Here is a 13,986-nt window from a genome sequence, read left to right on the forward strand (position 1 = left end):
AAATGCATGAAAAGATGTTCAACATCATAAGTCATCAGGGAAATGCAAATCAAAACCATGAGATACCATGTCACACTCATTAGGATGGCTATTAGACACACACACACACACACACACACACACACACACACAAAGTAAGTGTTGGCAAGGATATGGAGTAACTGGAACTCCTGTATATTACTAACAGAAATGTAAAAGGCAGCTAATGTGGAAAACAGTATGGCATTTCCTTAAAAAATTAAATACACTTTCTTAAACTATTCACAAAAATAAACTCAAAATGGATGAAAGACCAAAATGTAAGACAGAAAGTCATCAAGAGCCTAGAGGAGAAAGCAGGCAAAAACCTCTTTGACCTCGGCCACAGCAACTTCTTACTCAACACAGCTCTGGAGGCAAGCAAAATAAAAGCAAAAATGAACTATTGGGACCTCATCAAAATAAAAAGCTTCTGCACAGCAAAGGAAACAATCAGCAAAACTAAAAGGCAACCGACAGAAGGGGAGAAGATATTTGTAACTACATATCAGATAAAGGGTTAGTATCCAAAATCTATAAAGAGCTTATCAAACTCAACACCCAAAAAAACAAATAATCCAGTGAAGAAATGGGCAAGACATGAATAGACACTTTTCCTAAGAAGACAACCAGATGGCTAACAGACACATGAAAAAATGCTCAACATCACTCATCATCAGGAATGAAAACCACGATGAGATACCACCTCACACCAGTCAGAATGGCTAAAATTAACAACTCAGCCAACAGATGTTGGCGAGGATGCGGAGAAAGAGGATCTCTTTTGCACTGCTGGTGGAAATGTAAACTGGTGCAGCCACTCTGGAAAACAGTATGGAGGTTCCTCAAAAAATTAAAAATAGAACTACCCTACGACCTAGCAATTGCACGAGTAGGTATTTATCCAAGGGATACAGGTGTGCTGTTTCGAGGGGCACATGCCCCCCAATGTTTCTAGTGGCGCTATCGACAATAGCCAAAGTATGGAAAGAGCCCAAAAGCCCACCAACAGATGAATGGGTAAAGAAGATGTGGTGTGTGTATATATATGTGTGTGTGTGTGTGTGTGTGTGTGTGTGTGTGTGTGTGTGTGTACACACACACACACATATATGTGTATGTATATATGTGTGTATGTGTGTATATGTGTACATATATATGTGTACATACACACACACACACACACACACACAATGGAGTATTACTTGGGGATCAAAAAGAATGAAATCTTGCCATCTGCAACTACGTGGATGGGACTAGAAGGGATTATGCTAGTGGATCCTGAGAAACTTAACAGAAACCCATTGGGGAGGGGAAGGGAAAAAAAAAAAAGAGGTTAGAGTGGGAGAGAGCCAAAGCATAAGAGACTCTTAAAAACTGAGAACAAACTGAGGGTCGATGGGGGGTGGGAGGGAGGGGAGGGTGGGGGATGGGTATTGAGGAGGGCACCTTTTGGGATGAGCACTGGGTGTTGTATGGAAACCAATTTGACAATAAATTTCTATATTGAAAAAAAAATATTTAGAAAAAATAAAAACTTTTATAAATTAATTAATTAACTAATTAAAAAAAAAAGAAGGGATTATGCTAGGCAACATCAGTTAGTCAGAGAAAGACAAATACCACATGACTTCACTCATATGAGGACTTTAAGATACAAAACAGATGAACATAAGGGAAGGAAAGCAAAAATAATATAGAAACAGGGAGGGGGACAAAACATAAGAGACTCTTAAACATAAAAGAACAAACAGGGTTGTTGGAGGGGTTGTGGGAGGGGGGATGGGCTAAATGGGTAAGGGGCATTAAGGAATCTACTCTTGAAATCATTGTTGCACTATGTGCTAACTTGGATGTAAATTAAAGAGAAATTAGTTAATTAAAAAAAATTAAATACAGAATTACCACATAATTCAGTAATTCCACTTCTGGTATACAGTCAAAAGGAGTAAAATCAGCATTATTCGTGGTAATGAAAAGATAGAAATGACCAACCATCAATGGTACACTGATAGATGAATGGATAAACAAAATGTGGAAACATTATTCAGCCTTAATTAGCAAGGAAATTTTGACCCATGCTACAACATGGATGGACCTTGAAGACATATGCTAAATGATATAAGCTGTCACAAAAGGCCAAATATTGTACAATTCCATTTGTTTGAGGTTCCTAGAGTAGTCAAATACATAGGGACAGAAAGCAGAATGATGGGTCTCAGTGGCTAACCAACAAACTTGGTTTTTCACTGAAGGGCCTTCAAATATCAGTACCCAAAGGTCTTCCCACTGGCCCTCATCAACTTTCCCCAGGGAAGAATACTGTCATCTCCAGGTAGGCTCCTCTTCATAGTTTATCCAATGTTTATGTAGGTTTATTGTTTATTGCCTGTAATTCCCTCCTCTGATAAAACTATAAGCTGCTTAAAGGCACAGTTGTGTGGTGTTTTTTTTTTTTTTTGTGCTATATCCCCAGAGCCTAAAAAAGCATAAATGCATAAATATAAACAGGCACTTAATAAATATCTGCTGAATGAATGAATCAAAAATTTATGGGTAATCAATATGTGTGACGAATGATGCTATTTCCTAATTATAAACTTAATTAAACCTTAAGTTACTACATGTGTGACAGTATTCTCATTTTACCAATGAGGTCAGGTATAATGAGATTAGGTAACCTATTTGCAGAAGCTAAGTCACAGCTAAGATTCAAACATAGGGCCTATGTGACTTCAAAGTTCATCTTAATCACTATATTATATCGCCTTCTACAGAGAAATTCTGTAGTGTGTCCCTAAGAATACGAATCTACCTGCATGGGGTGCCTGGGTGGATTAGCTGGTTAAGCGTCAGACTTCAGCTCAGGTCATGATCTCGTGGTTCATGAGTTTGAGCCCCACGTCGGGCTCTGTGCTGACAGCTCAGAACCCAGAGCCTGTTTCACATTCTGTGTCTCCCTCTCTCTCTCTCTCTGCCTCTCCTCTGCTCACATTGTCTCTCTTTCTCTCTCTCTCTCAAAAATAAATAAACATTAAAAAATTTTTTTAAAAAAAGAATCTACATGCTAATGATATAATCTATGAGGTATGGTCTGCTTTATATTGTCCTAGTTAGATGTAATATGAACAGTGAAGAGCGTGAAGAATGTGAGTGTGTGGAGGGGGCACTGAATCCCTGCTATAGTCAAAAACGGTTATTGATGCAAATGTATTACGACTAAGGGTGGGGGAGAGTCTCACAAGACACAGAAATGGTTGGCAAAAACTGTTGGTTAAACTGTCTAATTCTAATTAATAAAGAATCACTATTTTCACCAGGACTCTTTGCCTCCTATGACTCCTGCACTTGCCCTCCTCAGACAGAAAAGTAAAACAGCATGGGATATTGGAAAGCACACTAACTAGTATTCAGAGGTATGAACTGTGGTCCTACTACTGGTATCTGACAGTGTGCTCTGAGGGAAGCCATATGAAGAAGCCAACAGTTTATCAGTGGTTATTTCCAAACTTCTAAATTTATTTTAGAAATGCAAACTTACTTTCTCATGAAAATACTTGAAAGATTTAACGTCCTTTAAGTGCAACCAGATTACTGAACTAGAAATTTAGTTTAGGAGTCTACCAATCCATGCCTAAAAATGTAAGGCGTTTGAAGGCACATGATCATTTGTAATTTATGGTTATATTTCTATATGATTAGTGATTACAGCTGGACCAGCTTTTACAGCGACAGGCAGTGTAGTGCAGCGGGAAGCAGTGTGGACCGTGAAGCCTGACTGCCTGGACTCCCTAACAGCTTGCTCGTCATGGAACCCGAGTGACTTACATCAGGAAACCAATAGCAAGAAAGGTTATCTGCGATTACAACAGAAACTACTACACCACAGGATTAAGAACAATGACTATAAGTTTATGATGCTCAAGTCTTGATACAAAAGCCTCAAACACTAAAGCTAAGCAATTCTGAGCTATTTAAATATTATAAATTTTACCTATTAAGAAAGCAAACACCAATTTGGGGGGATTTGCTGGAAAAAAAGATATTTCACAAGGAAAAAAGATACTTCACAAAACTTGGCCCCACTTTCTAACACAGCAACTAGTTTTCTAACCTCCACAACTGAATGCTTTCTCTTTCTCTCTTTTTAAATAAGTTTTTTAACAGAGTAATATTTTGAGGTTTATACATGACTTCTCCTTTTCCAAACTACAAAATACTCTATGTTATTGTAACAAATGAAGTAAGATTAAGAAGTATAATATAATAAAGACGAAGGTAATCCACCTTCCCATATCTATTTCTCATCTTACCCCCTAGGGTAAACATTATTACTAGTACAAATGCTTTTTGTAAGTTCTTGTTTTTATTTTCCAAATCACTACAGGTGCACCTGGTGGCTCAGTCGGTTGAGCATCCAATTCTCGGTTTCAGCTAGGGTCATGATCCCAGGGTCATGGGATTGAGACCTGCACGGGGCTCCGTGCTAAGTGTGAAGCCCGCTTAAGATTCTCTCTCTCTCCTTTCTCCCCCTCTGTCCCTTTCCCCCACTTGTGTTCTCTCGCTGTCTCTAAAATAACAAAAATAAAAAATCAAAAATCACTACAGATATGATACTCAAAAGCTTACCTCTAGATATATTGATGGCGGATTATGCTCCCCACCAAATTTGTCCAATAGGGCCTCTATATGTTCCTGTGTCAACTTAATCATTTGTTTGATATTCCACACCTGAAAAATAATTTAAAAGAATGTAAATAAGAATCATTTAGGATATGAATTAGAGATATTTTAAAATTTGAAATTTAGAGCTGAGAACTGTGAGACCATTTAGCATAGCAGTTTCTCCCATCTTTTATTAAACACCTAAAAACTCTTTTCTACACTAGTAGTACAAATATTCTCAACTGTAAAAGATTCAAATAATACATGAGTATTCAGAATAAATGACAGGGGCGCCTGAGTGGCTCAGTAGGTTAAGCGTCCGACTTCTGCTCAGATCATGATCTCACGGTTTGTGAGTTCGAGCCCCGCGTTGGGCTCTGGGCTGACCGCTCCGAGCCTGGACCCTGCTTCAGATTCTGTGTCTCCCTGTCTCTCTGCCCTTCCCCTGCTCGCACTCTGTCTCTCAAAAATTGTCTCAAAACTAAATAAACATTAAAAAAAAATTAAAAAAAAAAAAGAATGACAAAAGTCTCTTTTCACACTTCCCCACATTCCTGGACCCTTTGCCCAAAACTCAACTGCCGTTTACAATTTGTTATACATCCTTTCCACATCTCCTTTTTATTAAAGTAAATATAATAATACATATACAAAGTATACAAATACATATAAATATTATATTTAAAAAACATTTTTAATACTTGCTTTTTTCCCTGAACAACATTCCTCAAAGTTGTTTCCATATCAATACATATGTATTTTACTGTTTTTAAATGGTGGTGTTAAGGATAGAAACATTTATTTCATAATATTGTTATGACACTGCTTATTGTCAATGGTCTTCAAACTTCAAGAGCAACCTAACAGTGGATGGTCACGGATAATTTTAGGACAATTTTCAGCTCCTTGATGTTTTTGTGTACTCCTAATTGAACTGCTTGAGAACTAGTCTCCTTTCCTCCTCTCCCTTTAAAATCACCACATTGTAATTCTCCGTTCTATACAAGAAAGGCAAAATTCTTCTCCATCTCAGATCCTACTAATGTGCACTGTTCTAAGATGTATAAATTTTAAAGTACGGAGTCAACACGAGGGAAAAACCCCTTGAGAGAAAAGGGGTAGGGGTTAAAACCAAGACCTTATTTTATCAGTGAAATAAATTCTTGGCAGGGTTCCAAGCCTCATTCATTTATCCAGCTGGCCAGCCTAGAATTCAGAAGTTGGGTGGTTATAGTATAGGCATATATTATGTGTTTATTTTTTAAAAAGTCATTTTTTTCCTTGATGAAGAATGAGTCCAATTTATCTGAGTGGTTAGAGAATGTGCTTGCAAATTACACTGTATACTAGATACTCCATAAACTGCATGATCTAAACCTGGAATTCTAAGGTGTGACCAAAAATGAACAGCATAAATATAATACACACTAGAGATTAAGGCCTTTTAAACTACTGAAAGTTGTAATTTAAAAATGTGTGGTAATTAAAAAATGTACAAGAGGGTATACAGATAGATGAACAAGGAGGGGGCTTCAGGACCCTTGGTTTATTTAATAATTCTCTTCCTAGAGGATATTCAGATTATTCCATTTTTCTCAACTTCAAACAATGCTTCAATGAATAGTTCTGAACTGCCTTTCTGGGCACAGGTTTAAGTTTCCCTTTTAGATATCAATGCATAGAATTCCTGAATTGAATGTTATGTGCACTTAAAAATTTAATAAATGTGTCAAATGGTTTTCCAATAGAAAAAAAGTCCCAAGTCATATTCCTACTAGGAGGGTATGAGTCCATGCTTTTCCCTATAATCCCACCAACACTGGGTCTTATCAAACTCTGAAACGTTTGCCAATCTGAAGGGGGAAAGGTGATCTTGTTGTTTCAATCTGTATTTCCCAGGAAACCATTTTTCACGTTTACTGGACATTTACATTTCTTTTTGGAAAATTCCCTATCCATATTCTTTCTTTCATTCTATTTTTTTTCTTGTTGATTTATAGACAGCCTATGTTCTAGATATTTTATATATTAACCCTATTCTCCTCCAAATGTTGTGGTTTTTTCATGTTTTTCACTTTATGCCTCGTTTGTCAGACAAAGTCCTGCTACTCAAAAGTGGTCCATAGACTAGCAGCAGCATAATCTTCCAGAAGCATGTTATACATGCAAAATCTCAGAATTTGAGAAGCAATGACAGAAGTTTCCTTTTCTTTCTATTGTCAGATATAGTATTATTTTCCTTTACGACTCCTTGGCTAATTTTTCATATCCCCCAAAAAGCACTGGATGTCTTTTTTCTCTAGCTATACTTATTCTCCAGGTGATCTTATCCAATCTTGTGGCTTTATATGCCAAATATGGACTGATGAAGCCCAAATTTTAAAATCCAGCTCTGTCCTCTCAACTCCAGACTTTTTGTCCAACTGCCTACTGAACATCTCCACTAAAATAACTAATAGACATTGCAAACTTAACATGTTCAAAGACTTAACTTCTGGTCTAGCCCACAATCCCCCCAAAACTTCTTTTTCCTATAGTCTCTTCATCTCAGAAAATGATAACCTCCCTCTATGTTGACTTCATTGACCACTCAGGTAGAAGTGCTTTATAGTCAGAATTTGATATCCTAAAATTGATTATGTTTTTCATGTCTATTAGCTGCTCTGAGATCAGAAACATGTTTTATTTATCTTTCGTTTCCCCATCACTTATCTTGGTGTCTTAGTCATAACAGGTATTCAATCAGTGATGAAACTAAGATTCAGGCTGTCTTTAGAATAGGGGAAGAGAGGAAAAATTAGGCCTAGTTCGGGGATTCTTTCCACTTCAGTAAATAAATGAAGATGTTATTATCCAAAGCCTTTTTTGTTGTTGTTGTTGTTTTGTTTTTTTAAAGCTCCACAGATAAAACTCATGTACAGTTAGGGTAAAGAACCACCCCCCAAGGAATGAGAGAGAGAAAGGAAAAAATTAGATTAGAAAAGGAAAATGAACATGAGGGAAATTATGGAACTGAGCTGATTAAAACTGATTAGAATAAAATTTTTGTACTGGGGAGTAGAAAATGACAGGTTTGGTGAGGTAGGGCAGGGCCAGACCATGAATGTTCTGGAATAAGATTTCTTAATTCCCGAAACAAAAGTATTTTATATCCAAAGAATGAAGAAAAATCACTATGAGCCGTCACTGAAATTAGGGAAGATGAGTCTGGTAGAAAAAATTTGCTCAGATTTCCCAGAAGAGTAAGAGAAAGAACTTTGATGATAATTATTAAATATAAATAGTTTAAAAAATAGAATAAGATATTGTAAAACTAAGAGAAGATATATAGTTTTGGCCTTAAAATGCCTTCTTGGAAAAAATGAAGAAAATCTGTTTCAACAATCCTGAAAGGGAAATGAAATAATTACAAACAGAAGCAAAAAAATTCAAGAAAGGTACTAGATTTCCTGTCCTGTTTTGATCTCTTCAGTGGACCACAGCAATTAAAATCAGGCAATCTTAGTAAACAATCGATCATTTCTAGTGACTTTACAGATGGCAAAATTCCCTCCCCCACAAAAATTAATTTTTTTTAACACCCACCTCAGAAGACGCCTATGTTAAAATATAAATTAATAAAATATAAATTCAGACCAACTGCTATGGAAGAACTGCAGGGCAGTAATGGCACAGAAAACTACAGCCACTGCCTCCCTTCCTCCCAATAAAAAGGCATCAAGTCCGGATTATTATAGGATTGGCTTCTATCAAACCTTTAAAGAAAATACAGTAAGTTATTAATATGTGAAAGCATATAAAAAAGGAAAATCTTCCAAGTTCATTTCATAAAATTAGCAAAATCCAGATATCCAAACTTGACAAAAAGAATACAAAATGAAAAAAAAAAAAAAAAACCACACAGACACACACAAATAATCCAAGCTGTGAGGATAGAAAACCTCTTAAATTCTATTTTCCCTCTTCCTTTCAGTTCCCTCTCCCTCTCTCACTCTTGTTCTTTCCCTCAAATTAATGTTAGTCATTCATCAGGAATCCAGTAAAATAATACTTAACAGGTCAAAGGAGAAAATTACACGCTAGTCTAACAGATGCCCAAACAACAAATAACTATTACCAAAGGTAAAACAAATTTATGTAAACAAATTTATTTAAAATAAATAATTCAAAAAGAGAGACATGGTCCTAAAATTTCAGAAGAATTGCTAAAATAATCATGGCAGTGGAAGCATGAAGGCTAGACAATCAGTCAGTGGAAAAGATTCTGAAAAACTCCTCTAAAATAAAAAACAAATACAATCAGCTTGAGAAAGAAATCAAAGTTTATAAATTGCCGACCAAAATATCAAAGTTTCTTTTGAGATAATTCTAGAATATCTCCAAGCTTAAAGACAATACATATAAAAGGGGAGCATGAGAAAATGATAAATCACAGTCATTAAAATAAAACCTCACCTGAAGTAAACAGATTAGAGCTAAAGAAAGAATTAAAGAACTAGAAGAGGATTCAGAGAAAATTGGCCAAAAGACAGAGAAAAATGAAGGGAAAACAGGAAAGGCAAAGAATGGAATTAGTAAATTCAGAAGGTAAACAGACAATGGGAGACATATTTGAACAGAAGATGGGTGTAATTTTCTAAAACAATTGAAAATAAAAAATTCTCAAGAGTAGCACAAGGAGTCCTGTGTCCTGTCCATGACAGAAAAAACTAAATCCACAGCCATATAGGTCGAAGTACAAGTTCATAAAAGTTCTTAAAGTCAACCAGAGAGAAAAAAAAAAAAAAATACACTGACAGCATATTTCTTAACAACAGTATAAGAAGCCAGAGGATAATGAAATGACTTCAAGAAACAAAAGAAAATAGCTAACAACCTAAAAGGAAACAGAACCCAGAATAATGTAAAAGACAGAGCAGCATGGTAGGCTGATTAACAGCCCCCAAAATATCTACACTGTAGACCCCAGAACCTATGTTACCTTATATGACAAAAAGAATTTTGCAGATGTAATTAAGTATTCTGAATTAAGGAGATTATCTTGGATGGGCCCGAAATGTTATTCCAAGCTTCCTTATAAAATGGGGAGATTTTATTACAGAGGATTAGGTAAGTGAAGACCTACCAGAGAGATCTGAAGATGCTACACTGCTGGCCTGGGTAGCCGAAAGAAGGGACCATGAATCAAGGAATTCAAGGAATGCAGTTCTACAAGCTGGGAAAGGCAAGGAAATGTGCTCTAGAGGGAGAACAGTCTTTCTGACACCTCGATTGGCCTAGTGTGAACCCCATTTTGGATCTCAGACCTTCAGAATTATTAAGGGAATGCATTTGCGGTTAAACCCCAGGTTTGTGGTAATTTGATACAGCAGCCACAGGAAACTAATACAAATGGGGAACCTGGAAACTAATAAACACAAGGGTAAATCTAAATAAGCAGACTATACAAAATAACAACAAAAACAATGACAACAGTTGCTGGGGGCAAATGGGCAGCAGTAAAGCATTCTAAGACCCACTTATTATTCAAGAGGATCCTGGAACATCTTCATGTGCCAGACAGATGTCAAAACAACACAGGAGCCAGCTTGAAGGGACTCCTACTAGCCAAACTTGGGAGATTTTCAGCAAAAAGAGTAAAAACTATAATTAATTACAACAGGTTGCATACATAAAAGATAAATAAATAAAAACTCACTAGTCCATAAAAGTAAGAAGTTTGTTGGGAGACACTTGCCACCACTGTAGGTGACTGTTACATCTTTAGAAAAATTAAACATTAGTGGAAAAGAATTATGTATTTTATATTCTACCTTCTTGGAAAAAATTCCAGTTATTCCCATTTGATGTGGGAAGCTCTTTCTAAAAGAATGCCAGCTAATATAAAATCACTGATTCAAGAAAGGATCACAGGAGGCTGAAGCTGTTAGGTGAAAAGCTGATGAAGAACAGAATACTCCTATAGTGTCCAAGCATTTCCACACAGATTAAAGACAGAGGGAAAAACACACATCTTTATAAGGAGATGTAGCTTAGAATCATTAATAGAGGGACAACCAGACAAGTACCTCTTAATGTGATACAACATAAATGACACATTATCTATCACCCATGAAGTTTACCTGCAAAACATTAATACAGAATCTAATCAAACATTTTTTTAATTTTTTAAGTTTATTCATTTGTGTGGGGGGGGGGCGGGGTGGTGGTGGAGAAAGAGACACCAGAGCACAAGTGGAGGAGGGCACAGAGAGAGAACAAGACACAGAATCTCCAGCCGGCTCCGGACTCTGAGCTGTCAGCCCAGAGCCCAATGTGGGGTTTGAACCCATGAACCATGAAATCATGACTTGAGTCAAAAGTCGGGCACTTGGGGCGCCTGGGTGGCTTGGTCGGTTGAGCGTCCGACTTCGGCTCAGGTCATGATCTCACAGTCCGTGAGTTCAAGCCCCGCGTCGGGCTCTGTGCTGACAGCTCAGAGCCTGGAGCCTGTTTCGGATTCTGTGTCTCCCTCTCTCTCTGCTCCTCCCCTGTTCATGCTCTGTCTCTCTCTGTCTCAAAAATAAATAAACGTTAAAAAAAAAAAAAAAAAAGTCGGGCACTTAACCGACTGAGCCACCCGGGCACCCTCTAATCAAACTTTTACACTTAGCTTCAAGTTGAGAAGAAATATACAGGGTAAAAAAAAATAATGAAATAATCAGACATATACAGAATATGGGACATTCTATAAGACATTTATCTTTCTCTTTAAAAGTCAAAGCCATGACAATCCAAAATGTGGGACATTCCAGGACAAGTATCCTAGTCTCTTTAATAAATCATGTCATGGGAAACAAAACGGTGGGTGGTCTGTTCAAGACTCTAAGACAAGAACTATTAAAAGACAACAACTAATTCAACACATGCACACAAAGAAGATCTTAGTTTAGGGATGGAGAACAGCTATAAAAGACATTCTTAGGATAACTGTGGAAATTTAAACATGTACTACACATATGATTACAGAATTGTTAATCTCCCTAGACATAATTTTAGACAAGTGAAATAATTTTTCAGGACCTATTAATCTAGCAAAATGTTAACAATTGTTGAAGCTATGTGGTGTAAGTGACATCAATGCAAACGTTTGTTGTACTGTTACTTCAACTTCTATGTAGGATTGAGTTTTTCTCCAAACTTTTTATCTCTTTTTCCTTTAACTCTCCCCAACAATGCTTTTTCTCTTAAAGTCTATTTTATGATACAAACCTACTTACACCAGCATTTGCCTGATATGTCTTTTCTCATCTTTGTGTTGCCTATAAATGAACTATGCAAAGTTTTTTTTTTCTTTTGCTAGCATGTTTTGTTTTAAACATATTTATCTGTTTTAATCAGAGAATTTAGTTCATTTACATTTTTGTACCTGATTTATTTCTAGTCTTATTGTGTGCTTTCTACTTACACTGCTTTTTTCTTGATTTTCTGACTTCTACGGAACTGATCAAGTTTTGTTATTGTTCCTTTTTTCCTCTATGTACCAGTCACATTCAAGGCCACAAAACATGTTTCATAAACACAGAAAACTGTTGTCATACAAACCCTATTTCTTTATCATGATGCAATTAATTTAAAAATCAGTAACAAAATTCGAGTGTATTTTGAAAAATTCAACATTTACTTATTTTAAAAATCTTGGAATATTAGAAATAGTGATCTTTTAACTTAATAAAGTATATCTACAGAAACCTGCAGCAAAATATCACAGTGAAAGGTCAAGCATAAGACAAGGGTGCCTGTTACCACTGATATTATATACAGGAGGTTATAGTATGGAAGGGTTATAGCATGGAGGGGTGCCTGGGTGGTTCAGTCGGTTGAGCATCTGACTGCAGCTCAGGTCGTGATCTTACAGTTTGTGAGTTTGAGGCCTCCATCTGGCTTGCAGCAGTCAGCCTGTAAGCAAGGTGCCCGCTTCAGGTCCTCTATCCTCCTCTCTTGTGCCCACCCTCCACATTCCCACTCTCTCAAAAAATAAATAAAACATTAAAACAAAAATTTTTTAAGAGTATGAAAATATAAAAACAGACATAAATAAATAATGCAAGATGGGTGGATAGAATAGTAATCCAGTGCATCAGCCAGAGCCAATTTTAAAAATATGCCCTTCAAAATAGCAACAAAAACTATAAAGAATCTAGAAAAAGATCTTTAAGATTTTAAATTTATTTTTAAGTAATCTCTACATTCAACATGGAGCTCGAACTCACAACCCTGAGATCAAGAGTCGCATGCTCTACTTACTGAGCCAGCCAGGCGCCCCTAGGAATAAATCTAATAAAAGATTTGCAAGATCTTTGTGAAGGGAACAACAAAATAATATGCAAAGGCATAAAGGAAGACTGAGAAGAGAAACTCAAATGACTCTGGAGGTTTATTTCCTCTTCTCTTTTAGTAGCCTATCAACAAGCTGACTTAGGAGGTCTGAGTTTGCTCAATGCAAGAAAAGGCTGATGACAGCCACAGAGCTCTCCGTTCTAATAAGGCCATTCCAGCAACCTCAAAGTTCCAATTATTACTTAGGAGCCCCCTTCTCTGGTATATTAGTTCTAGTTAGGTCTACCCTAAGTATATATCTGTGTGAAGATAACAGAACTCAGGGGATTCTGTGTGCTCTGGTACTTACTGTTTTCCACTAAATCTTACTTCACATTTATGCCATGTGATGCATGTGTGTATGTGCATGTTCCACCCCTTCACTTGACAAAGACTAACATAAATGCTCTTTTATGTGAAGATTCAATATTGTAATAATCTCAAATTTTCCCCAAATTAATTCAGTGTAGTACAATAAACAAAATCCTGAGATTTTTTTTTTCCCCATGGATTTGGCAAACTGATTCTAAAATTCTTACAAAAGTACTATAAAATGATACAGTCTTTTAGCTATTTTAAATAATGAGAGTAAGACTGTTATTACTAGAGAGCAAGATTTATAAAGCAATAGGATAGTACAGCAATAAACAGAGCAAAGAGAACGGATATAGTTTGTGTTGGCATTATAATTTAGTGGGGGACAACATGGACCATATAATAAATAATGCTAGGGTGCCTGGGTGGCTCAGTCAGTTAAACAGCTGACTTCAGCTCAGGTCAGATCTCACAGTTCGTGGGTTCGAGCCTTGGATCGGGCTCTCTGCTGTCAGTTCATAGACTGCTTTGGATTCTGTGTCTCCTGCTCTCTGCGTCCCTCCCTTGAATGCTCGCGCGCGCGCGCTCTCTCTCTCTCTCTCTCTCTCAAAAATAAACATTAAAAAAATA

At 36.7% G+C, this 13,986-nt stretch overlaps 1 protein-coding gene across 5 annotated transcripts in view; it reads right to left on the minus strand.

Moving 5' to 3' along the window:
* BRAF (B-Raf proto-oncogene, serine/threonine kinase) overlaps nucleotides 1-13,986 on the minus strand; it is a 168,012-nt gene that overhangs the window by 85,123 nt on the left and 68,903 nt on the right. For all 5 annotated transcript variants that reach the window (XM_019452951.2, XM_019452950.2, XM_019452952.2 and 2 more), the window contains exon 2: nucleotides 4,648-4,749. In XM_019452951.2, coding sequence (XP_019308496.1) covers nucleotides 4,648-4,749 — 102 coding nt within the window. The remainder of the gene's footprint in view (nucleotides 1-4,647; nucleotides 4,750-13,986) is intronic.

The sequence above is a fragment of the Panthera pardus genome, unplaced genomic scaffold (assembly GCF_024362965.1).
Source record: "Panthera pardus isolate Hobbes unplaced genomic scaffold, ASM2436296v1 HiC_scaffold_8, whole genome shotgun sequence".
Classification (NCBI taxonomy): Eukaryota; Metazoa; Chordata; class Mammalia; order Carnivora; family Felidae; genus Panthera; species Panthera pardus.